The sequence below is a fragment of the Triturus cristatus genome, chromosome 5_1, assembly GCF_964204655.1.
Source record: "Triturus cristatus chromosome 5_1, aTriCri1.1, whole genome shotgun sequence".
Lineage (NCBI taxonomy): Eukaryota > Metazoa > Chordata > Amphibia > Caudata > Salamandridae > Triturus > Triturus cristatus.
In genome coordinates, this window is record NC_140587.1 from 866,855,196 (window position 1) to 866,882,629 (window position 27,434).

General features: G+C 46.9%; 1 protein-coding gene across 4 annotated transcripts in view; it reads right to left on the minus strand.

The window, feature by feature from the left end:
- The window catches only part of RTTN (rotatin), a 1,165,399-nt gene that overhangs the window by 341,588 nt on the left and 796,377 nt on the right, over positions 1-27,434 (minus strand). For all 4 annotated transcript variants that reach the window (XR_014961587.1, XM_085605903.1, XM_085605904.1 and 1 more), the window contains exon 30: positions 17,054-17,182. Coding sequence is in view for 3 of the 4 variants with exons in the window: in XM_085605903.1 (XP_085462029.1) it covers positions 17,054-17,182 (129 nt within the window). In the remaining variant the exon portion in view is untranslated. The remainder of the gene's footprint in view (positions 1-17,053; positions 17,183-27,434) is intronic.

Below are 27,434 nucleotides of genomic sequence, written 5' to 3' on the forward strand. Positions count from 1 at the left end.
GCAGCTGTTGCCCAAGAATGCCCCCCCCCCCCCTAAAACAAAAGCACAATTTTTCACAAATGTCTATTCTCTGGTAGCTGTACGTTTGCCGCAGCCAACTTATTGACCTGCAGGTTAAGACGGGCATTTCAGAAAGAGAGAAAGAGACTTTCAAAACCCCTCTGATATGATTCCTTTCCAGAAACGATATTCTCATTTTTGTGATCAGAATAGATTGTTTGTATATGACTTATTTTGGACATAACTGAGGGTCCACCATGCAGTGTATAAATATCACCACATATTTGTAACTATATTAGGTGTAGCGAGGCCCTTTTGGCCCCCTTTGGTTCTCCATTTAGTTTTTCCAATTCCAATTCCAAAAATTCTTTATTTCGGTCGTATAGACCATAAAAGATGCAATAAAAAAATACAGACAATAAAACATTTATAAAATACATTTGAATATAAACGACTGTCCCAGCAAGGAATAAGTTAAAACCGCATTTAGAAGGTCTTTAAAACGTTCAAGGTGCTTCAGACAATTTTTTCCTTCTAATCAACCATATAGCCATAAGAAATTTGGAAACAGCAAACACAATGTGGTCCAGGGTACTAGTTTTCAAGATCCTATATGCTTGTGCATACTCTCTGAACCCCATGTTCTTACAGAGTGGCGCTATCCAATGTTTCCTAAGCCTTTGGTATGCAGGGCACACAAACAAGATATGGGGGTCATCTTCCACATAGTTGATACAGCAGGGGCATATTTTGTCGCCCCCATTAATCCACTTCGAGGTGTATAAATTAATAGGTAGTGTGCTATACCTCCATTGAACATACAATTTCCTTGCCAGGATAGGAAAGATAAAATCCATAAAAGGTTCGAAAGCATAAGAATTTTTGGTTTCTAAAAATTGGAGGGTTAGGGTACCACTATTTTGAGCAGCCGTCAAGTGCGCGAGGGACCTGTCTCTATAAATTAAAGCCAAAGCCTTGCGCGAGATTGCACGGCAACCTCGTGCAGGGTCCTCCCACAGATGACGAAGATTAAGGGCAGACAGTTCGTTTTCCACAAAGGTGAGCCAGGGGATTTTGCCACTTGAATTTAAGCTCATGACATGGGTAAGATCCTCCCTATAGTGATGAAGTTCGTCCGTAGACCAGAGCCTGTGCCAGAACTTCACTGGCTTTGACACAAGCTCCTCTGCAATAGGGGGGAGGCCCATGTCCATTCTCAGAGGCTGGAGTGGCGTGGCACTTGGAAGGGCTAAAAGGCGCCTCAAAAAACAGTTTTCCACTATTGATAAGCCCTTCACCGTTTTATGTCCCCATAGCTCACTGCCATACATAGCCGCAGCCTTGGCCTGTGTCTTGTAGGTTTCAAGGGCCGGGCTTATGGGCTTGAAAGAAGAAGTATTGGCCACTTTCAGGATTGCACCCGAGAGTTGGGATAGTTTGGCCTTGGAACGTACTATCTGCCGATCCCATGCCAAATTTTCCTGCAGTGTGACCCCCAAATATATGAAGGTAGACACCCTCTCAAGGCTCGCGGTCCCCAGGGTAGGATTGGGCCTAGTTTTAGTTGGTGGGTTAAAGATCATAAACTTGGTCTTTTCTGTGTTCACCTCCAATCCATGCTCACTACAGAATTGACCAAACCCATCCAGGATCCTCTGAATCCCCATTGGAGATTTTGAGAGGAGGAGGGTGTCATCGGCGAACATGATTGCCGGAACCCTCCTACCTGCCAAATAGGGGGCGTCATTATCCTTGACATTTTCCAGGTGTGAGATGACATTGTTGATAAATAGACAAAACAGGGTCGGTGCCAAGACACAACCCTGCCTCACACCTCGACGCACAGGGAACCTGGATGAAAGTCTACCATCCCTCCCACACCTGACTTGCGCATAGTTGTTCTCGTGCAGGCGGGCCAGGATGTTAAGTAGCTGGGAGGGAATTCCTAGCTTTTCCAATACCTCCCAGAGTTTCCTGCGCGGGACTAGGTCAAAGGCTGACCTCAGATCCACAAAGACCATGTACAGTCTCCCGCCCTCAATCCTCACCGTCTTCCAGTAGAGGAGAACTAGGCGGAAGATCTGGTCCATGGTCGATGTGTTTCTCCTGAAGCCAGCCTGAAGGGGACTCAAGATGTCATTTTCCTCCACCCAGTCTAATAGATGATTCAAGATAAGGCGCGCAAAAAGCTTTTGGGGAACATCTATCAAGCTAATAGGCCTATAATTTGCAGGGCTCAGAGGGGACCCTTTCTTGTAGATCGGAACTATTTCAGCCCCTAACCAAGAGGAGGGGATCGCCATACCTCCCAAAATGGCATTAAAGAGGACAAGAAAGTACGGGGCCCAAATATCCGGGTGATATCTAAACAAATCACCTGGTAGCTTGTCCAGCCCCGGTGCCTTCCCCAGAGCTAAGCCCTCCAGTGCCAGCTTCACCTCCCCCAGAGAAAATTCCAGGGCAATCTCTTGCAGGCAGGGGGACTCCAACACCATCCCCTCCGGCCAGAGAGTGGAATCTTGGTATAATAACCCAAAATGAGCCTCCCAAACAGAGGGGGCAATGTTGGGTTCTACTGCAGACAACAGATCCCCTGTTCCATTGTTTACCAGAGCCCAAAATTTTCTAAAATCTTTGGATTTCAGGGCTCCGGTCAGGTCATGCCAGTGGTTCCAATCCCACTCAGCCCTTGCATTGGCCAGTGCTACCTTATACCCCCTCCTAAGGGCAGGTATCTTCACCTTATCACTACCCTCTTTGATTGCAGAAAGAAGCTCAGACTTAGTTTTCCTGCAAGTGGAAGTGTACCAAGTCGGAGCACGAGTCTTTTTCCTTCTAGTAGGCAGGGCCGGATTGAAGACATCTGCAAGGTCCTTTACTAGGGCCAGATGAATACCAGAGAGACTCTCATTGTAATCTGGGGGTCTAGATTGGCTGATGAGGGCATCCACCTCCTGGAACCTAGGGAGTGCTATGCCATAGAGGTTTTTTAATGCTTCTTCTTTCTCAAGTAGTTTCCCCCATTTCACTCGGCGCCTGCTTGTAGTGAGTAATATATCTCCCTGGTCAGCTAAAAAACCGGTAGTTGGCGTCCCTAAGACAGGGGCTGGGTGCTGGATCATCAGGGAAAGGGCATTGTGGTCACTGTTTAACCTCGAGATCACTCTAAAATCTATCACTTTGGGCCACAGGGAAATATCTATAAAAATGTAGTCCAGCCTTGACTCATGGTCCTTTTTATTAAAAGTACAGACCGAAGGGGTGTCAGAAGGAGTGCGCCCATTGCACGCCCTCAAGGCGAAATTCAAGGTGAGAGAGGTAAGTTGTACTGCCAACGGGGACCAAGCTTTAGGGTGAGGTGATGAAGAAGGAGGGACTCCCCAATGGTCATCCTCGGCACTAAAAACACCCTCCATTAGGCCCTCCAGGGGTTCAAAGTGGCAGTTAAAATCTCCTCCCATCACTATTTTCAAGTTCCCCGTCAATTGCCCTAAAAAAGATGAGAGGTCAACTAGGGTGGGGGATTCTTTACCCACAGCGACTGGTCGAGAGTATACATTAACAATAGCCCACGTACTTTTGTCAGGCCATCTGAGGAGCACACACTGAATGTCAGGTGAGAGTGTATCCATACCAACTGCCTGACACCCAATGTGGCTTGCTACCCAGATTGCCAAACCTCCCGAAGGTCTCCCTCTCCCATTCGATTTCGCTGGGATTTCAAAAATGTCATATCCCCTCCTGGCCAGTGGTGCCCTGGCCCAAGTCTCTTGAAAAAGGAGTATATCACACTTACTAACCAAAGTTTCCCACTCTGGGGTATCCACCTTGTTAGAGATGCCAGCTACATTCCAGGACAGGATAGTCATACCAGGACCTTGGGGCTTGGAACCAACCTCACTTGGTGCAGACGAGATGTCATATGCACAGTCGCCCAAATCACCCAGGCCAGAGGTGATGGGCGACCGAGTAGGTAATTCAACAGGCTCCACCAAGTGCACCACAGGAACCGTTAATGCACTTGGTGGATCCTCGTTAAAGACTTCAGTGCTTCCCAGTACGGGCCCTTCGGCTTTTACAGGGGTCAGGGACCTTTTTTTGTAAGTGGAAACAGATGTACCTTCCCCCCTAAATATAGAGCCATAGGCAGAATTTATCTGACCTTGCGGAATGGCCTCCCTTATTGGTCAATCTACCAGTTCCAGACAGGAAAATCTGTTCTGATGGACAAAATTACCATGGACAGGCAATGGATTGTACTTGGGTCTGTACCGTGAACCATCTACTGCAAAGCCCACTCTAGTCCAACTCTGTTCCCTCCCCACTCCTAAGTTGGAAGCATTTGGATAGAATTGCGAGAGAGACACTACATCTATGTTGGATTTGTCCGGCCTTACCAGCCAGTTGCAAATATAAGGGGCAACTAGTGGGCTTTTGAAACTGATTATGATACAGTCCCCTACCCTATTTTTGGGAGTGATTCCAATCCATGGGATCCTTCTAACCATCAACACATCACCTTTTATATTAGGAGGGAGGGGCCTATTAATATTAAGCCAACTAATTACTTTATTACGAAGTGAGTCCTGTGGCTCTCTGGTGTCACTAGTGAGCTCAGGGACTCCTACCATAATCGCTGTGTAGGGCACAGCCTCCGGGGGCAAGTTAACCACCCTACGCCTACTGTTTGAACTCATGGGGCGATCAGTGAATTCATCGTTGGCTCGCCCCCCACTCATTGGGAGTGATGATGTTGGTTGTTTAGATCTTCTAGGTGCCGGGACAGGGGGCCTAAGTATTTGTAGGGGGGGCAATGGGGGAGAATGACTACCTATACCACTATCTTGAACCCCTGCCTGGACCTGTGTACTTGTTCCAGCAGAAGGCGCTCTGAACCCAGCAGGATCCTGGGGAGCCGTCAGTGCACCTGGACCCAACCCCCTACTAGGACTATTCCTATTCTGTACCTCTTCCATAGCCTTAAGTCTAGCAGCTATAGAATCCAATTTGACGGTCAGAGGCTCCAACAGGCTCCTAAGGATATCCCTAAAAGAGCCAATCAGAGCTTCGGCTGTATTTAAAGGACTTCCACCAAATACAAACGGGCCAGAAGACCCAGGTACCACTGTTGCTAATGGCAAATCTAGATGATCAAAACCAATTCCCGGGGAACTATCTACGGGAGAAACTAGGACGCCAGAACTAGCAACTAGTGATGGGTTGGTTTTATCCACTTTTGCCCTTTTTGCCCCTCTTAATTTCCTTATCCTTTTCCTTTTCGAAGGGTGGTAGACTCTCCTGCCTGCAGGATCTGTTGGCGCTACAACCTGCCCTTCAACCTGTACTATGGATGTTTCTGCACAAATAATATGCGGAGTGGTCTCCACCACCCCCGAGGGGCACAGAGACTCGCTATCCCTCAATAGGTTTGACGGGGTCCTAAGTTGTTGGAGGACTGTCTCTATTGTCTGGTCGATGCTATCCATAAGAGATAAGTGAGTGGCGTCAAATGGTGTTGGAGTGCTGATATCAATGGATGAAGAGTCCAAAGGGACCATTGAGACGGACACATTTTCATCATTTACCTCTGGAAAAGTGTCTGATGCTATGCGACCTTTACTAGCCGCGGCACTAGACTTACAAAAGAATTTGTCCAACGTGCTGGAGCACTGTTGGGCAGCCTTACTCCTAGATACTCTAGTGGCCATAACGGACGGGATAGTTAAAACCACTAACTGTCAATATAGAAAAAAGAGGTTTGGGACAAAAACAACGATAGAGAGGGGGCCCGGTCCGGTCTCTGCCGGCCTCTAACGGCCTAAAACGGCCCGCTCTTTGCCCGGTCTTAGCCCGGGCTGCGTCCCGCGCTGCGGGAGTAGGATGTTGTTTTAAACCTCAGGAGGGCGGGGGGCGGGGCAGCAGGGAGAGCGGACCGGAAGCTCGTCGACGGTCTAGCAGGGACTTCTGGGAAATGAAGTCCCCGCACGCTCGCAGCCCCGCTGCAGCCACACGCTCAATGCCGGTTTCCCTCCTCCGGACTCCTCCCAAGCGTGGATTGAGGTCCGCTCCTCAAGAAGGGCGAAGGGGCACCCGCGAAGCGGGTGCGCCGAGTGGTGGTTGGGCGCCGAGTAGGAAACAGGTAAGCTCCTCTGTGTAGATCCCCTGTGAAAACCAGCAAGATGTCCCGCTAAATTCTCAACAAACAGGTGTTTTTAAACCTCAGGAGGGCGGGGGGCGGGGCAGCAGGGAGAGCGGACCGGAAGCTCGTCGACGGTCTAGCAGGGACTTCTGGGAAATGAAGTCCCCGCACGCTCGCAGCCCCGCTGCAGCCACACGCTCAATGCCGGTTTCCCTCCTCCGGACTCCTCCCAAGCGTGGATTGAGGTCCGCTCCTCAAGAAGGGCGAAGGGGCACCCGCGAAGCGGGTGCGCCGAGTGGTGGTTGGGCGCCGAGTAGGAAACAGGTAAGCTCCTCTGTGTAGATCCCCTGTGAAAACCAGCAAGATGTCCCGCTAAATTCTCAACAAACAGGTGTTTTTAAACCTCAGGAGGGCGGGGGGCGGGGCAGCAGGGAGAGCGGACCGGAAGCTCGTCGACGGTCTAGCAGGGACTTCTGGGAAATGAAGTCCCCGCACGCTCGCAGCCCCGCTGCAGCCACACGCTCAATGCCGGTTTCCCTCCTCCGGACTCCTCCCAAGCGTGGATTGAGGTCCGCTCCTCAAGAAGGGCGAAGGGGCACCCGCGAAGCGGGTGCGCCGAGTGGTGGTTGGGCGCCGAGTAGGAAACAGGTAAGCTCCTCTGTGTAGATCCCCTGTGAAAACCAGCAAGATGTCCTGTTTTACCAGACTTCATTTAGCTATATTATTTTTACATATAGCGCTTGCATGACTGTAGAAAGGTAGGATCTTTCTAGCATGGTCACCTCCACTTTTTGCCTGGTATCAGTATGTTTTGACTTTGTTTGCTGGGTTCCTGCTAATTAGGTCCCTAGCATCTGTGCTCTCTCCCTAAATTGGCTCTGGTAAGTACTTTGGTACCCCCATAATTGGCTACTGGTGTACCCTTATAAGTCCCTAGTAAGGTACCCAGGGCATACGTACACCAGGGGTGTCCCATGGCCTGCATGCATGCCACCCATGGGAGTCCACTTAAACTGTGACTACAGGCCTGCGATTGAAGTCTGTGTGAGTTAGTGTTTGCACCCCTCACAACAGATATATGTTCCTTGTATCTGAGGCCACTGCACTTAAAACCTATAAGTCACTCCTATGGCAGGCTCTTCAGTCCTGAGGGCATGGTGCTTGGTTACAAGTGTGAGGTGGCCCCGTATGAGCAGGTCACCCCTACAAACCCTGGAGCAGATTCTCCAGACTTTGTAAGTGCATCAGCCATTTTAAGGTATATAGTGGACATCAGTCATTATGAGATGTCTAACTATATAATGTCTGCACCGAACCTGGTCATGTTTAGTATCAAGCATGTTGGAATCATACCCAAAAAAACGATTTCAGTGCTGGAAGAATGATTTCATGTACTGGAATACTCCCTAGGGGAGACAGCCTTTCAGGGTCTGCAAGCAAGTTAGTGCTGCTGCCGATCACAACACAATTCTGCCATCCTGTTGCTGAGCTGAGCTCGAGCAGGGGAAGCTAGAACAATAGGTTTCCTGTCACAGTGAGGTGTGATCACCTTCCAGACAGGACTTAGTGTATTAGGCTGGGTGCAGGCGCTTTCCAGCGCCACCAGACTGCTTTGAAGGGCACATTTGGTGGCCTCCTTGCACACTCCCGCTTGAGCCAGTTAAGGAACCCATGGTTCCCGCTCTGGCACAAAACTGGACAATTGATAGGGGAGTATCCTCTCCTCTGTCCAGCCCCTCTTCTGGAAGGAACCCCGAGTCATTCAACCCTTTCCCCAGGGTACCTGAGGGCTCCCCTGTGGGTGGGTCCTTAGATTTGTTGTGGAACAAGACTCACCTCTGAAACCAAGACACTCTTCGACTCCTGCTGCTCCTGGTCTTGCTGTTCTTCAAGTCTTCTGCATTGTCTGTGCTTCATCCAGGTTCTCCAGAAGGCCTGTGGGCATGAAGCACACAAAAAGTAATCTCCCTTGGAGTGAAGGCGTCACTCCCCGGCATCTGCAGGCACCGCAACAAAGCGGGCCGGTCTCCTGCTCCTATCATCCTACCGACTTCCCGAGGCCCAGCAACACAGATTACAGTTCTGCAGCTCCCTAGAGGCCTGGCCTGTCTTGTCTGCAATATTGAGGACAGTATCCACAGTCGGAGCAGCTGGGACCAAACCCCTGTGCACAGCACTGACTTGCCATTGCCAAGGCTTGTTGGCTCTGCACTCCAGAGATCTGCGACCTACAAGAAGCTCCAACCTGCAGCACTTCATCCCTCGAAGATCAGCGTCCTCACTGCATCTTCTGCACCGCAGGCCTCCATCTTTGGCAAACTGCTCGAGGTCTTCTTGCGACTCCTTTGCCTTCAGCCTGTGGGTCTTCTTGAGGGTCTTCCTTTGCTTCAGTGGGCTCCACTGCTAGCTCGGGCCTGCTCGGACTATCCCGCACTTGGTGAGTCCCTTAGACCTTGCTGGTCCCAACGTATGCATCTTTTTGCTTTCCACGCCTTTTGAGGCTATTAAGGCTTGTTGGTGCTCCCACAGGACACCCACCACCTAGACACCGACATGCAATGTGGGACAGCTCGTGCATGGCTCCAGGTCTACCTCAGTATCGCCTGGTCCTTCCAGCTGCAGTGACAAGGTCACCGTCTTTACTCCTGAACCTCTCGACATCAGTGGGCATTGTGCTTCCGTGCCTCCTGGCCACCTCTGAGTGGCATAGACTCTGTCCCCTCTGCTTGCAGGTTCTCCTCTACAAGAATTCACCCTTCGATTCCACTGGACTCCTTCATAGGCTTCTCCAGAGGCCTCTTCTTCGAAGTCTTCCATTGTTGTCTACGGCAGGTTCCAACATCACATCACCGCTATGCGCCCATTTTTGTTCTTCAAAGTACAACATGACAAAATGCTACAGCAAAGAAAAATTACTCTGTCATGGCGGAGAGACAGTACACGCTCTGCCCTAGCAACATGTAGTTTGGTGCACCATTAAAACAGAAGTGTAATAAAGAATGGGAGACAGGAAAGGTATGTAAAATTTAATGGTTCATACATATAGCTGCTAAAGAAACAGGGCGCAGATCTTAAACTAAGACCCTGAAAAAGTACCGCCCAATATTCCTACTTCCATGTCAAACAAAAATTCTGGAAGCAAATATTGCCCTCAGAACTGTACGCCCACCTGAAAGGCCCTAATTTTTTATAATCACTTCAGGCTGGGTTTCACCCAGGGTACAGTACTAAGTCAATGAAGTTATCAGCTACTGATGACCTCAGACTGTATAGGGATAGCGGGCAGGATACCATTCTAGTGCTCCTCGACCTGTAGGCCACCTTCAACACGGTTGAGTATGCAATTTTGGTCACCCGGATGGAGTCGGCAGGGATTGGGGGGGTTAGGGGGAGATGGCCTTGAATTGGCAGATATACTTTATATTGAGTTGGAATCAAGCAGTCCGGCTGAGCCCATTCACCTCACTGATGCCAAAACTAACGTAGAGTTCCCAAGGATTCATCCCGTCACCACCCTGCTTGCGTAATGTGTATATCAGGCCTCTCATGAAGGAGGTATCTGCAAAAGGCTGCAGCTTATACAACTAGGTGAATAACTCCTTCTCTGTATGAATAGTTCAGCCAACCAACACAAATTCCAAAATATTATGAACTTAATTTGTAATTGGATGGGCTGCAACCAATTAAAACTTAAAGCTGACAAAACAGAGAGCGTGATTATAAACAATCCTATCGACCTCTGGACAAGCAACTATTGTACTCCAAAATTAGGCAACTGTACACTACCTAAAATGTCAGGAATAGGGTAGATTGCCATTTTACAATGGGGGCCTAGGTGGGAGCAGTGACTGCAAATTTCAGTCTCCTGTTAAAAACTATTAGGAAGTCGGCAACTCTCTAGCCCTTAGAGGCCCTAAAAACAGTCCTCATGGCAACAATCATGTCAAGATTAGATTATGCTAATTCAATTTACTTGGGCCTTCTGGCCAACACTACGAACTGGATACAAGTTATCCAAAATGAAGCAGTCTGATAAATTTACAAACATCCTAGGAGAGCCCACTCAACACCTCTCCTAAGGAAACTTAATTGTCTACTGGTTAACTAAAGTGCTGTTAAGATTTGTCTGCATTACGTTTAAAACCCTCAACATCATGTAACCGCAGTTTCTGAACAAGAAAATTAAGAAATATGCACCAGGCCGTGGCCTATCGGCTGGTTTAAATGATCTCAGCACCCCTATATACCGCCGGAAAAGGCTGAGAGGCCTAAGCGTCTCTGTGCTTGCGCCCATCTTATGGAACTCCTTTTCAGGGCAGTTGCGACTATAAACATGGTTTTAAGATTCAAAAAGCATTTAAAAGCTTGGCTTTTCAGACAAGCATTTGGCGGAATCTAGACAGCACCACAAGAGTCGCTGGTTACCATTTAACTGTACAGCGCCAAGAAACCTTGGATGCATGTGCACTAAAATTAAGATACCATAATGTTACAACATAATAGATTCAGGTTAAATGTTTCTGTTTCAAAAAGACAAAAAGCAAACAAAGGCAGAGGAGTAGAAACAACTTCATATCTGCCATTGAGGCTGTATTTTCAGGAAAGGCTTGGGCTGTTTTCCCTAGGTTTCCATGTTGTTAGTGCCCCTGTCATTAAAATTATGCATCAATTAAATGAAATTTTTATTAATTGTTTTCTAGATTTTTTGGGGTGTTGTTGGACTTGGCCCTTCTGGCAGGTTCACCCCTGAACTTTTTTTGCTTTTTACTGGTGACTTGGTGTGGTGATTTTTTGGTTTCTGCGCACTTTCCCTGTGTCCCAGGGTAAAGTGCGTGCGTGCTCTGAGTGCATGTGGTGAGATAGGCCTGCCCTCCCATAGGAATGCATGGGGAATGTATGTGTCCCTAGTAGTTCCTGATGCGTGGGGTGTGCAGGCCCGAGTTTAGTATGTGCGGACTCGTGGAAGTGAATGCTGCGCGATGATGTGTGCGGCGTGCGTGTACCTAGTGTGGAAGTGCCACTTCTAGAAGTGGGCACTTCTGTGTGCAGTGTGTCTGTCGCGCGATTGGCTGGTCATGTCATGTGACGGGCTAGGGATTCCCCAGAGTCAGGATGAGTCACCCAGGGGTGAATGGGGAGATCAGCAGCTAGATGGGTGGGAGGAGTACACCTGGGTCCTGAATAGGACAGGGTTTTCCACACACAATGCTGGCCCCGCCCCCTGCGGTGCAACTGACGACCCTAGCCCTGCCAATGAATAGAGTGAGGGGCTGAGCACATCAAGGGTGCTCCCCAACCAGCTGCGACTGGTTTTTCCCCTCACCCTGAACCCAGAACAAAGGGGTTTGCTGTATAAAAATGGGGCTGTGTCCCCACAGACACTGTTCTCTGCCAGGGTCCTAACGGAGGGGGGGGGCTGCTGCTGCTGCTGGAGGCCAGGAGGAACCGCCACTTGGGATTGCCTTCCTGCCCTGGAGAGCCCAGTGAGCTGGCCCCTGGCCCAGCCTTGCCCCCCTGCCTACCTTCCTAAAAACTTTGCAGGACTTTGCGCTTATTTGTATCCCTAAAGCGCCTGGGAGCTTTTATTGGTGTTTAGCGCTGAGAGCGCTTTTACTTTGTTACTCATAGCGCTAGGAGCGCTTTACTTGTGGCCCCCTGCATCTGGAGACTTCACCTGTACCTGCTTCAAAGCGCCTGGGGAGCGCTATACCTATTTTACTGAGTAGCGCCTGCCGTGTGACCGGCAGCGCGGCGCTACGACGCGCTGCGAGGGAACCCCGACGTAGGGATTCCCCCGCTTCTGTCGGGTCTAAAGCGGGAGCCCACCCCGCATTGCGGCACTCGTTGGCGGGTGCCCACCCCGCTTATATATTCACTTATTAAAGTGCGGGAGCCTACCCCGCATATTTGTACCTGCCGCGGGAGCCCACCCCGTTTAGAAATCACCGCCGCCGGCCCGGGGCCTCGCCAGCACCGTTCCCTCAGGCAGCGCTGACGTCAGGCGAGAGCCGCGCTGGGATTGGACCCAGCGCGGCGTGTCATCGGCCAACAGAGGGGCTCGTCAGGCCCAGGCTGCGCGGGGATTGGCCCCCGCCCCAGAAGCGTCCATGACAACAGGGAGGCTCGGCCTGCTCTGACGCGGCGAGGAAATACCGCGGGAGGCGTCCCAGAGGTCCCTGCAAGCACCGTCCCGGGGCACAGTGCTGGTGCCCGGGACCTACGCCTGGAGAATCCCGGTAAGTGAGGCGGCTCATGGGCAGCTCCCACGTATGGGGACACCGGCTGATTAAGAAGCGCGTGACGCTCCAACGGTGGGGGCCATTGTCGCTACGGGGGCATGTTGTGAAAGAATCCCCCGTGTGGGACTCCAACGAAGGGGGCAGCGCTTGTCTTTTGAGCGCGAGGCGCTCCAACGAAGGCCCACATTGCTTGGATGCTCTAAACGTTTCTGGGGGCATTATTCATTGGCATTGCAGAGCGCGAGTGGCGCTCCAACGTAGAGGGTCATTCTTGTGTTGGGGCAATCAGAGCGGCCCCAGAAGGCAGCGGGCCGCTCCCACGTTCTAGGGGCACCATTCCTTTCGAGCCCACGAGGCTCTAACGGGGCACATTTGTTATTGAGCCCACCAGGCTCCAACGTTTGGGGGCATTCTTGTTGGCAGAGCCCAGAGAGGCTCCAAAGTATGCCACATTTGTTTTGAAAGGCACAGTGGTGCCCTCGCTCACTTCTCCAGCTGCCCAGCACTTCGTGGGCAGCTGCAACATTTAGGTTGTCCCTTGTGCGCGCTGGCTTGCGCAGCCTGCCCAGTCGCGCCCTGACATTAGTGGATTGGTCATTTCTGCACCCCTGAGAGGCCAGTTGGCCTGGGGACAGTTTTTCTGTATTGCGCCCTCCCTTAGGGTACCTGGTGATTTTTATATATGTACTTTTGCGCCTGCGCAATGTCTTTATGATATCCTCCTTCCTAAACTGTGTTTATACATTGGAGATTGTTTTACTAATAGTAGTCATGCTAGTGTGATGACGCTGAGGTCATTATTGCGCCAGTAGTTACTGGTTGTGTGCTATATGTTCTATTTTTAGTGCTACAGTGATTGTAAGTGCTATGGTCTAAAGTTTTATTCCTATGTTCTAAAGTATTATTCCTACGTTCTAAGTGCTATTTCTACAAAGTACTAATTCCTGACAGTGGTCCATGTGGCCCTGTCCCCTGTATATATAATCCCTTGTAAATTCTGCCCGTGCCTGTTGGCACATTGTAAAGTGTGTGTTTTTATCTGATGTGTTGTGTATAATACAAAGGCTATTTTTATAGAATACCTTGTGTGGAGTTTCCTTTGTGGTGGGCCTTGGGTGTTGTTGCTGGGTGCGCGCGCAAACGCTTTACACATCGCCTCCGGGATAAGCCTGTCTGCTCGTGCCAAGCTACCAAGGGGGTGAGCAGGGGTTATCTTTGGCGTGTAACTTCCTTGCCCTGACTAGAGTGGTGGTTTCTGCCTGACTTTGGCGCAAGCCTTAGCCAACCAGAAATCCCATTTCTAACAGGTGTTATTTGTGAAAACAAAGTGTGTAAAACATGAAAAAATAAAACTATAACAGAAATAATAAAAAAAATAAACTAAGAGAGGCCACTGATAAGGACATTTCATAGCAAAACAGACATTCACAGAAAGGACAAACAACAATTGTTCATTGAATACTTTATATCTGAATGAATCAAATGATCATTGATGCATATGTCAACAGGAGTGCGCCGACGCGTGTTTCGGAAGTGACTGGAAGATGGATATATCCTTCATCAGGGCGCTTTGTGTATGCATCATGTTCAGTGGCACGACACAAAATGCATAGAATACGCTCTCACTAGTTGAAATACTGTGTGGGGTGCTCAATGTAGAGTTCACAACCAATGGTCTGAGGATGTTATGGATGTTTATTGTTTATCTGCTTATGTATTATGATGTACTGTTAGTTGTTTCATGTATACTGTGTTACACTCTATATCCTGTATGTTAGTGCTTTATTATAGTGTTATTGGTGGTGCTCCCAAATGTAACATATGAAAATAATATTATATATGTCTTTGTCTTATAGTATTTTTGTACAATGAATATATGTATATAAACGGAGAAATACTTACAAAATATTTTTTTACTTTTGACTAATAAACTTTAAAAACCATTGGTCAGTTATTGACGTCAGTTACTTTTCACGACTTTCCACGCCAGGAGCATGGAGCCATGGCATGAACTGATGGTGGTGTGTTTAGAACAACTATGGCTGTGAAAGGGATCAGTTCAACACAACAAAAGACCTGTTCTATCAATTGGATGAACTGCTATGTGCGTCCACCATGAATTTTCTATCACACAATTTTGTATGACAGGACAGTGGATAAATATATGCCGTCTGTTCTGAGGTGACTTCAATCACTTAGTATTCTTAAAAACCTGGTGTGTATGCTGTCTCTCACTGTGTATCCCCCTTCTAGTGTAAAAGAAACCCACAAAGGAGGGGGAATAGTGGAACAAAGAGTGACAAAAGTTAACAGTGCCTCACAGGAGTAACACCATGGCTGGTTCTCGCCTGTATCCTCAGGTTCAACTTATAAACCATAATGGTGATAAAGAAAAAGAACAAGAACGTGCTCAGTGTGGTGTGTGTGAACCCTATAAGGTGTATCGGGATCTAGAATAGAAACCTGATGCCCCTAGTCTAAAAACGAGCTAAAAAAACACTAGCTATACTACTTTATTCCTTGCTGTGTGTCTGGATCAGATAGCCAACGCGCCGACTGCCGTGAACTGTATACGCGGAAGTTCAGAACACGTCCGTTCCGAGACTACAAGTCCCGGCGGGCGTTGCGAGAGACGTATCACGTGACTCGCGCAACGCCCGTCGCGGACTTAAAAAGGGCAAAGGTCGACTCCTTCGGAGCCGATAATTCTTTCGGATTAGACGCTGCCGAGAAACACCGCTTTTGGAGAGAGGAGCACGGAGGCATAAGGAATCAGGCAACGCGAGGGCTGCACTCATCCCCGGATACTTCCAACCACCGAAGTCGGCGTGTTGTAGCTGGTTCTTCCTGCGGCTCCTCAGAGGACCGAGATCTGAGACCAGAGGGTCTCACGGACAGGAGCGTTTAGGGTGTTTCCCTGGGCAACAAAACCCTTGAGCTATCTTGCCCCTCTGTTGGAGAGACCGGCGGGTCTCATGCAGAGGAGTGGTTCTAATATTAAGGCCACTCACCCATCCCGAGTGCGTGAGTGCTTTTCAGCCCTGTCTTTACCCTCGTGGCTTGAGATTTCTATGACAAACAAATACATGTTGCAAAGTTCCATATCGTTCATTCACTGCCTTGTGAGGCAGTAAAGACAAGCCATCAATTGGTTGTGCATTGACTTGGGTGGAATATCTGATGCATGTTTCCTGCATTTACTGGCAGATGCAAGGCGTGTAGAAAGGCATGTTCCCGCAGCCAGTCCTCATTATTGTTTCCTTTCTTGTGTTCCATGCATTAGACATAGGAGAGAGTCTCAACAAGAAGGGGTGGTGCCATACCCGCTAGGCAGGAGAATAGTGTTTCATACGCAAGTGGGTATATGCAAATGAAAAGACTGAGACATGTCGTGTTGCATGTGTTCTTCTCACTGAAGTGCTGATCCAATCTGTGTGGTCTTTGTTTCTTTTATTTTATATTAGTTGCCTGAAACCTCTTGACACTGCCTCTTGCTCTCCCCTATAAGTTAAGCCGTACCTTCTTTGCTTTTCAGGTGAGATGGCGCGCCAGAGTAGGTAATGTTGGTTTTCATGTCAACAGTTCATACCGGATTATATAGACAAGGGTCTCATATGGTGTTTGTCTTTTCTTGTTTTCAGATCTCCCTCCCTGCAGTCCCCACCCTTTCCTTCCCCCGCTCGATTACCCCAACAGTCCGTGTTTACTTACCAGCCGGACTTGGGGTTGTCCAGAGGTGGGCCCCTTTAGAGCATCAACACAGCCCTGGGGACATCGGAACGGAGGAACCTGACAGTCTGCTCAGTTAAAACCAACATGTTTCATTACCAATGTGATCTTACGGCAATTTCATCAGGGTAAGGGTCAGTTATCCACACTGCACCAATTTTCTCTGTTAGTTATACCGGGTGGTTGCCCTTCATCGGCATACCTGCAACCCCTTATAGCTGCGCCTGTGTACTAATCCACATACGCAGTGCTTGTCGCACTTGCTTCTATACGTCAGTCGTGTCAACGCGAGTGACTGGCATCAGCTCAGCACCTCCAGCACAGAGCTATGGTGTGCACTGATGGTGGTGTGTTTAGAACAACTATGGCTGTTAAAGGGTTTCAGCCCTGACACTGAAAACATGTCCACAGTGCAGGGAGGATGGGTGGGTTGGTAAGGAATCCAGTGTGGCATCCAGATCCAGCCTGACGCCTGGGATATTCTAAGGTAAGGAATCTGCGGCTAGATGTCTCTATCAGATTGGCATGATCAGATCAGAAGAGAAAACAGCTAACAATATGGCATGGTTAATTTGAAAGTATGTTGCTACTTGGCATAGCAAACAACTTTGTAAAAGTTAAGTCAGGTATCAGCACCTAAGTTTCACAGACCATGCAGTTAAAAAGTGTCTTGTAAGATAAAAATCTTGTGACGGTGCCATTGTTTAATTGGTGAATAATTATAATTTGGCAAGAGTGTGTTCATCGCTAATACTTTAATTAGAGGCCATCCTATATGAATGACCCCAGTTTCCAAAAATCACACTAGTCACAAAAAAATATTTTGCCAAAATAAAATAAAATAGGAACAACTTTGAAAGTACAGTCACGAGCTCAATAACAAAAACATTACATTTCAGATTCGGCACAGGTCATGGGACATGAACATAAATGTCTACACCCTTACCGTGTTTTTGGCCTGTGTCATCATCTCATGGGACAAGTGAAGCAGGCACAAAACTGTGCTCTTTGTGACTCCTTTCCCCATGTAGGATTGAGCATTTCCTCCCCATTCAACATAAAAAGAAGATATGACCTGCAAAAAGAGAAACAATTTCATGCTCTGCTTGCTTGAGCGATCTTCAGAAATAAGTCCACGGGCAAGAAAGATAGAATTAAAAATACAATGTTACTCCCCAATAAAGTTTTCTTCTTGACGGAGCTTTCCATCTCAGTGAAGATAGCCATTTTGCTTTTATACGGTGCAAGAGGACAACCATTGGTAAATAAGGAAGAGATCATCAGATCTGTGACCATTCGAGCTGAGGTAATGCTAAAGCTGCTTTTGTTCTAGACTCTAGCTATTCAGAAAGCACCAGGTTTAACTTACAAGGAAGCTGTTAGTCTTTAAGGTGGTGCAGACCTAGAAAAAGGGACTACTACTACCATATTACATTACAATTTCCCAATATAAAGTCAGAAGAATTTCCCCTTGCTCAAAAAGTTTGCAGACCTTTTAAATGTACATCTAAAAAAAAAAAGAAGGAAAAAAGAAAATAAGCACTGGCTAAGTGAATGGGTCTCTGTAGCTAAACTACTGGCATTGACAATGCTTTGTTTCATTGGCTTAGAAGCAGCTGCGAACCTGTGAGCATCTGTAGTGGCCATCTTGGAACGGGTTTTAAAACAGCAAAATACATTGAAAGATGGCTGTAGCCACTTATCTGTATATATTCACCTTTCAATGTATTTTGGAATGTTATAAAAAAAAATGCTGGTCAAAGATGGTGGCAGGGGATGTCTGTGCATTTGAGGTTATCTTTGAAAACATTATGGTCTATTTTTAATAGACTCTGTTCAAAGACGGCTAAGTGTACATTTATGACAACCTTCTATTATTGGGATTTGTTCAAATAAATTCATTCATAAAAGCCTGCTGGAAATTCTCACATGCAAGAAGCCTTCTTGAAATGAACAAAAAAAACACTAATATTGCTGGCTGGCGACAGCAAGGCAAAAATTAGTGATGGTTTTTGGGGCCAGTGGGCTCTGGGTGAAAGGCAGGAATATGGTGGTTAGAAAATAAAAGAGGGGTATGGGGTGAAGAGAGGGTTAGGGGTGTTTAAGGGGGCTTATAAAATGATATTAAAAAATCACAGTTATTTTTCTAAATTAGTCTCAGATTTTTCTTGAGTGTGTGTCTAATTTATTGACTGTGTGTACAACAAATGCATGACAGTACCCTCTGATAAGCCTAAGCTGCTCATCCACACTACCACAAATAGAGCACTTGGAATTATTAATTTAAGCCCTATCACCCGATAATGGTCGCCTGTACTTTTTGCATGGTGTGCCCTTACATTGGCACTACCACGTAAAAAGCCAGCTTCCTACTCTGCAAGACATCTGGCAAATTTGGCAACCTGTAGGAGGGTATCCTACAGCTTGCCAAATCTGGTGCAGAGATATCAGTTGGTTCCATAGTTATAAGGGGGTCTCACTCACCTTTAAATTGAATTTTCCACAGGAGATATTTCTCCACTTGTAACTCCAAAACTGCTGAACAGATGGTCACTAAATTCTTATGGCACAGCACCTTATTCAGTCATTCAGTGTCTTTTTTTGTAGTAAGGAAAAAAACGTTCATCCATTTTGGAACTACAATGCAAAATGTGAGCAAACAAGCGGGCATGTCAAGTGATGTGGATTTCTCCAATCGGTTGCCAATGCCTGACTAGGCATACATGCACAAAAGGACCTCAATGCTCATGCACAACATCCTCTCAATGTTCACAAACTCTGGGAAGAAAACACAAGAGACCTGATGCTGCTATTTTCATAGGTGGTTGGATTAGACTGCCCACTTAGAAATCTCTATCCTGAGCCTGGTTTGAATGGCCAGTGAGAAATTAAAAAAGAAAATGCCCCTCGTCCAGGGAACTAATCATATTTTCCCGCCACACCAAGGGCAAAGGTAGTTAATAAATTCCCTCCCAAGCCTTGCTTAAGGGCAGGGAAAGAGGCTAGCTCTTAAGTCATCACACCTAAACCAAGGGAAGAAGCGCAATGCAAAATTATACCAGGGCCTGGGGTATTCCCCTCCTCACCACACACACTGCCAAAATGTGTGGGAGCAGTAAACCTTAAACACCTTATGTTGTCCAAAGAAGAGGAGCGGAAATGCCCCTTAACCCACAACAGTGCCTTAGGGTTGCTTTCCACTCCTCCCTCTCACATTACCCAAGTGTGAGGGGACTACCAAATTAAGAACAGGACACAGGAGTGTTAGTTGATAAATTATGAAACCCTCCCAATATCCTCCGGTGGGGAATCCACTGAGTTGGGTGACTAAGATGATGGTGTAGGGATGAGGTAGTCATCCCATTCGGTCTGGGGATCAAGGAGCTCACCTTCCCCCCCCCCATCATCATCAGAGGTATTGGGATTATGGAGTAGGGCTGTCTGTAGTGTATACATTACTGGTATAGGCAATGACGTAGGTCTTTGCACTGGAGTGGATGGATGAGCAGTGTGTGATTTGGCAGGCGTGGATCCTCTAGAAGGTGAAAACCGCTTTCTATAATCTGCAATCATGAATTGCAAATCAGAAACCAATAATGTTTTTCATAATATCCCTCATCATAGCCCTCCTCTGCTTCCTAGCATTCAACATGCAACTTGGAGGGACTGCGTGCAACTGCAAAGGGCCCATCATCTGATTCGTCTTCTTTTTCTTCAAAGAGATGAGCTGGTATCAGGGGAGTCACCTTGCTAGGAGAGGTGAGTTCTGGTGTTCACAATATTGTTTTCTCCTGTTTTCCAATATTTACTGTTGTTGGCGGTGTCGCTGATCGGTTAAATGAAGTCGGTGGTGGAGTCGTTGACAGTATCACCGTCATCGGCGAGGTTATCAACTTCAACGGAAGAGCCATCGACAGAGCCTTTGTCGATGAGATGAGGGAAATCTTCAGCATTGATGGTCTAGTCAGAGACTATGTTGTCGTCGACAAGGAGAAGATGGTGGACAGCGTAGTTATTTTAGTTGTTGTCAATCATGCTGCTGTATACATCATCCTATGTTCTCGACAATGGTAGGCTGCTCGTCGATGATGGGTCCCCTGGCGGTGCTGAGGAAGGTTCATTGAAAGCGTGACTGAACTTAGGAGGGGGGGTAGGCGGCTCAGATGATGATGTTTTAGCGTTATCTGACAAGGCAAAAGGTTCTATTTTGTCCTTTTTCGAAGATGATTTAGACCTGTGAGGAGATTTTGAAGGACTGCGGCCTTTCTAAGATCCATGAGTGGTCTTTTTTGAGGCTTTGCTTGGTTGCTCAGAGGAGGATGGTGCGATCTCTCGCTTTTATGAGATCTTTTAGAGGACTCCTCACTATCTGAGTCTGACACTGGCTCGTTTCTAGTTTGGGCTTTTGAAGCCATATGAGCAGCCTTCCTTCTCTATCCTTTACAGTCTTGGATGTAAAGGTATGACATACCTTACAGTCCTTGTAGAATGATCCAGGTAGAGGCAGTAAATGCAATCTTGGTGCAGGTCTTCAAATTGAAGCCTCTTTTTACCGCAGGAATTGCAGGACCTGTTTAGACTTTTCTTCTCCTTGTTTGACATGATGTTAAAATAAGGAATGTCAGATCTGTATGGTGAAAACTCTGGGTAACAGGAACATCTCCCACAGCACCTAAATATGGGAAATAGTTTGATAAAGTATCCAAATAGCAAAAAATACATGAGCAGAGCTCAGTGGAGGCTCCCTAGCACAACGTGCAGTTGAAAATCTGAGGGAATGGAGATCTCAGGAGTTTTCTAGAAGGCAGGGCAGCCTGATTGGCTGAATTAAGAGGTTGGTCTCTTTTTTAAACAGACTATGATAAGTTGCAAAATTGAAGGGCCTAGGGCTTTCATGCACTATCTTTAACATTGTATTACTATTATATGGTACCAGGACTCCCATCTCGACGACGGGGAACGAATAAAGCATGTGAATCTATGAAAGTTCCAATACAGGAGTAAAGCCCTTTGACCCACAACAGTGCCTCAGGGCTGCTTTACACTCCTCCTTCTCACCTTACCCAAGGGTGAGTGAGCTTCCAAAGTAAGAACAGGGAACAGGAGTGTTAGTCGACCTGCTGTTCACTTTCTCTATAATTTCACTGGCCTTATACGAGATGGTGACTGTGGAGCAGGTCATAGTCGCCCACCAAACGACCACACACTCCGTTAGGGACAGGCACAGAGCAGGTGCAGGATGACACAACCCCTCCCACACTTCCCCTCAACCTCAGTGCCCTGCAGCAGTGTCCCACAGAGGAACTAGTAACTTGATACCTACCTTGGCATCCTGGTCCAAATTAAGAACAGAGCACAGGGATGAATGTCAGCTGGATATGTGCTTCTCCATTTTCTAAACCCCACCATTCACATTGGACAAAGCGAGAAGGGCATGAGAGGATACACTGACCATGTCCTTGGGAAATAAGGGGAACATCTTTTCACCACTTTTTCAAATGTCTCTCAAAGTTTACAAACTTCAAGAGACTTAAAAAACAATTAGACAGGAGATTGGGGATTCAGAGGTGCTGAAAGGGTGAAGTTGCAAACAAAGGGCCTGCAAGCTACAGGGGACGGGGTACAGAGTAGAAACGAGGGGCACACAAAGATTGCATAAAGGAAGACACAAATGCGGCTACAAGAAAAGTGGGGGCGAACAAGGGCTCAATATGCTACACAAAGCCTTCAGGAAGGATGAGGCAAAAAGGGACCTAGAGGGCACAAAAAGGGAAGCAGGATGGAGGTATTGCACTGCCTGGCATGCGGCTTTATTATCAGGCTTCTCAACTGATTGCAATCAATACGTGGGCGCATGTGGAGCATGATGACCCGAACTTGGGACGGGGTGGTTACAATAGAGCACTTTACGCAAATCCCCGCAAGCTTCACCTCACGGAGCCCACAGCACGCACAGTGGAGATTTGGCATGGAGTCTATAAGAAATGGAGTTGGCATAATACACTTACCAAAGCCACGCCGCTCTGGGAGCCCGACATATTGGGTCTGTTCAGCAAATGCCCTGGTTTTGACAGGTGGGACATGATTGGCATTTCGAAAGTGGGGGATATGTGGGTGAGGGGTAAATTGGCAACGTTTGCTGATATGCAAACTAAGTATCAACTAGCGCAGACTTAGGCTTTTAGATATTTGCAGATTAGTCATGCAATTACTACTGCTTTGCCCAAGGATCTTCCACTGCCAGAGTTCACCCCATTGGAGGACAGGTTGGTACTTGACCCAATTCCCACAAAAGCCATATCGCTCACCTATAAGAAGTTGCTGAACAACCGTCCTGACCCCATGCGCCGTCTGCAGCAGAGTTGGGTGGTGGACCTGGGGGACATAGATGAGGAAGACTGGCGCGATGCACTGGCTTCTCCTAGAGAAGTGGCCATCCCAATGAGACTGCGCCTGGTCCAACTGAAAATCCTACATCGCGTCTACTTCGACACGCGGACCTTGGTTAAAATGGGTAGAAGACCTGACCCTCTGTGCCTTCGGCGCTGCAACCAGCCGGGCACTTTCTTTCATATTTTGTGGGAGTGCCCCACAGTGCGACAGTACTGGGATAGGGTTACGAAGCAGATGGAGAGAGCGGGTGGTAAGTCTCTGAAGGCTTCTCCCCAGTTGTGTCTCCTCAATATGTGGGAAGCCACGGACCTCACGCAAGCTGAACAGACATGGTCCTCAATGGGGTGGTCCATTGCAAAACGCAACATTGCACAGAGGTGGGGAGTGGGGGCAGCCCCGTGCTTGCGTGATTGGGCTATTGACATGGATAGGGCAATGATTGCCGAGACGGATGAGTTCAAGCACAGAGGGTGCTCTAAGAAATGGGATCATAAGTGGGGGAAGCGGAATAAATACAGAGGTGACATATGTGTATCCCCTACTATTGAATTACAGAGTGATAGACACCAAATATTGGATGTTTCTGGACTTGATGCCATGCTCCCACCCTAGACGGACTGACATGCCTGCTCGTTCGCAGGCTGCCGAGTGGAGCGGGCGCGTAATCTGTACATTATTCCTCCTATATGCTCGATGCTTAATGACAATGCTGGTTCTTACATTTCTGTGTAAGTATGGGGAGGTGAACTGTGCTCACCGTGCACGCTCTGTGTTGCAATTGGTAAATCTTTATCGTGGACCCAATGATTGTTTTATCACTGCCTTGTACCTTTTCTTTTCTCAATGAAAATTGTTTACAAAAAACAAAAAAAAACAAAAGGGAAGCAGTGAGGCAGTGGGCAAACAGAGGCGTTTAGGTAGCAGGTACCCAGACAATTACCAGGGTCATAGCAGTTCAACACTAAGGTGTTGCAGTGGTTGTTGGTGAGGCCAAGGGCACATTTTGGGGCTAGAGCAACAAGGAAGGAGGATGCACAGAGGGGCAAAATAGGTGCAACAGGAAAGGCTATACGGGTTGCAGGGAAATCTGGGCAGAGAGAGGGACTCCAGAAAGGCAAAGAGCAAGAGGATGCAGGAGATGAGGCACACAGTGGTGCTGCAGAAAGATGTGAGGACCGAAATACTGAAGCTGTAGGTGTAGGGAAAGAATGGCACACAACTAGTCTGCAGGAAGAGGGAGAAGAACCACAATCAGGCGCCCACACAATTAGCATCATACATCCACACAACCAACATCATACATCCACACAACCAACATCATACATTCATTCACCCACCCCATATATTCACATAACCATCATCATAGATCAATATAACTACCACCATACAGCCATACAACTATATACCAAGACGCCATTACACATATACACTAATGTACAAACGTAAAATGACTTATCACACTTCATCACGCCCACTGTCATTCCTTCACACAATGAACATACACAAATCCTCCAACCATATATCCACATAACTAACATCCTATATAAGAACACCCACTATACAGCAATACACCCACAAGCAAATGTTTGCAAAACCATTATCCAACGCCAAAGTAGCCACCCCCTTAAGCCAACATACCCACATCCCCTTTTTCAACACACCCAATATGGTACATACCCACAACAAACACCCCCCCCCCCCCCAATACAGCCACCATTGTAAGTCCACATAGGCATTCAACATATCAACCATCATACACCAGCATACACACAAACATACATCAAGTGCACCATCATACGTTATCACACATACCATTAGTTGCACGCACAACCAACATGTATCATCACTCACCTACCAAATATCCAGGGCTCAGTGTTTTCCTCTTTGCTTTTTCATCTTTATATTGTCACCTTGGCATTTATCATTCACTCTCTTGGTTTGTTGTTGTGAATGTATGATGACAAACTGATTATTTTTTAGATTTACGATGATCCTAGTAAAAAGGCAATTACTTTGCACAACTGCCTTTAAAATGCTGTGTACAACTGAACTGGAGAAAAACTGACCCCCTGTCCCCTTTTAAGCCCTCATCAGAACCTTGGAAAGGAATTTAAGAATGGTCTAATTCTGCAAAATAAAATCAATTCCGTAGTTATCTCATGACTTGACTCCTCTAACAAGGTACTAACGAAAGCTGCAATTGGTTCAAAACACAGCAGTCAAAATGGTTTTGAATCTGAAGTAAGTGGATTCTACTGCTTTGGCTTCTGGTTAATCAGGTTCCTTTTTAAATCTTTCTGGTGGTCCTTAGGGCCATATAAGGTCCACATCTAAATTGCATCTCTCAGAAGTTTGTGTTTATACAAAAGTAAGGGTACCAATGTTTCTTGGGGGAAAGAATGCTCTCCATAGCAGCCGCAAAGCATTGGCGTCCTTTGCCATTATCTCTCTGTTCCCAAGACTCCTTGCAAAAATCTAGAAAAAATTAATCTAGAAAATTACTGAAAACAAGCAACCAATAAAATATAAATCTCAATGAGCTGGTTTTCCCTTTAGGATATCTGACTGCTTTTTTATTTTCCAGTTAAGGGTTGGAACCAAGATACCTGGTTGGATGTGTGTGCTCTATATATGACAAAAATAAAATCCATACAACCAACATCATGGGCCCACACATCCATCATGATATGTCCAAAAACACACACACCATCATATGCCAAAACATCATATATCCACAAAAGTATATAGTGTTACTTTTATGGATAAATTATGTTTTGGCATATGATGGTGATATATGATGGTAATGACTCTAACCATGTCTAAACAACAAACATTCTAAGTTCACACACCTACCATAATAACCTAGCATACCCACTATAATATGCCAACACAACAGCATCCTATGCCAACAAATCCCCATTCATAAGTATGTACAACCAACATTATATAGCAAGTCACCTTCATACGGCCATCCACCCAACAAAATATATGACTACACACCCACTGTTACACCTGCAGACGCACCATATACTCCCCTACCACATCCATCAGACAACGTCATAGCCACATTTATACAATTATACCCACCAATGTGCTTCCATATACCCTGCAACAAATACCCCCCCCCCCCCCCAATATAAATCTCGATTAGCTTGTTTTCCCTTTAGGATATCTGACTGTTTTTTTCTTTTCCAGTTAGGGTTTGGAGCCATGATACCTGGTTGGATGCGTGTGCTCTATAAATACCAAAAATAAAATAAATAAAATTCATACAACCAACATCACAGGCCCACACATTCATCATGATATGTCCAAAAACACAGCCACCGTCATATGCCGAAACATCATATATCCACAAAACTATACAGTGTTACTTATGAGGATATGGAATATGCTACTTACCAGTATGCATCTGTTCTTGGCATGTAGAGCTGCAGATCTAGACACTGTGCATAGATTGCCATCTGGTGTTGGGCCTGGATGTTTGCAGTTTGTTTTTCCTCTTGGAAAGTCTTTGGAAGTCACGAGTTCGGTGACTCCTCCTTTGGTTCGTATTGCGCATGGGCTTCGGCTCCATCCTCAGATTGTTTTTCGACAGCAGGGAAAGATGGAGCGTAGTAGTAACAGTAAAGAAACCCATGTGTATTGTATCTAAGTAAGATAAGACTGGAACGGATACAGGTAGCCGGGGAGGCGGGTGGGCGTGTATAGATCTGCAGCTCTACATGCCAAGAACAGATGCATACTGGTAAGTAGCATATTCCGTTCGAGGCATATGAGCTGCAGATTATACACTGTGCATAGATTACATAGCAGTACCCAACCCTAGCGGCGACCACCGGCATCCGTTGCAGTTGTTTGAAACAGTGTTTTTAGTACAGCTTGGCCCACACTAGCCTGTTGCTTGGTTTGCACATCTACACAGTAATGTTTTGTGAAGGTATGCGTTGTTGACCATGTCGCTGCTTTGCAGATGTCATCTAGTGGTATGTTCTCTAGGAAAGCCATAGAAGCTCCTATCTTCCTTGTAGAGTGGGCTTTAGGGGGAACCGATAGCGTTCGTTTTGCTTTTTGGTAGCAAATCTGTATGCATTTTACAATCCACCTAGCTATCCCTGATTTGGAAATAGGGTTGCCTTTGTGTGGTGGGGAGAAGGAAACAAATAACTGTTTGGTTTTTCTGAAAGGTTGTGTTCTCTGGATGTAATAAAGTAAAGCCCTTTTAACATCCAGTGTGTGTAAGGCTCTTTCCGCAACTGTTTGGGGTTGCGAGAAAAAGACTGGCAATTCTACCGACTGGTTTAAATGGAATGGAGAAATGACTTTGGGTAGAAATTTGGGATTGGTGCGGAGTACAACCTTGTTGTGATGCATCTGAAGGAAAGGTTCCTGTATAGTGAATGCCTGTATTTCACTAACTCTTCTGAGGGAAGTGATGGCCACTAGAAAAGCTGTTTTCCATGTGAGAAATTGCAGCTCACACTTATGTAATGGTTCGAAAGGGGGTCCCATTAACCGTGTGAGAACTATATTCAAGTTCCAAACAGGTGAGGGTGGCACTCTGGGTGGAATTACTCTTTTGAGGCCTTCCATAAATGCCTTGATGGCAGGCACTTTGAAAAGTGAGAGGTGCTGCATATTTTATAAATAAGCAGCAATTGCAGCGAGGTGTAAGCGAATGGAAGTATATGCTAGGTTACACCTTTGTAAATGGAGTAGATAACATATAATGTGCTGTATGGATACATTTAAAGGATTGATTGTATTGTTGTGGCAGTAAACAACAAATTGTTTCCACTTTGCTGCATAGCACACCCTAGTAGTAGGGCATCTTGCTTCCCTGATAATGTTCATGCAATCAGGGGGAAGGTTAAGGTATCCAAATTCTAGGACCTCAGGAGCCAGATCGCAAGGTTGAGTTGAGCTGGGTCCGG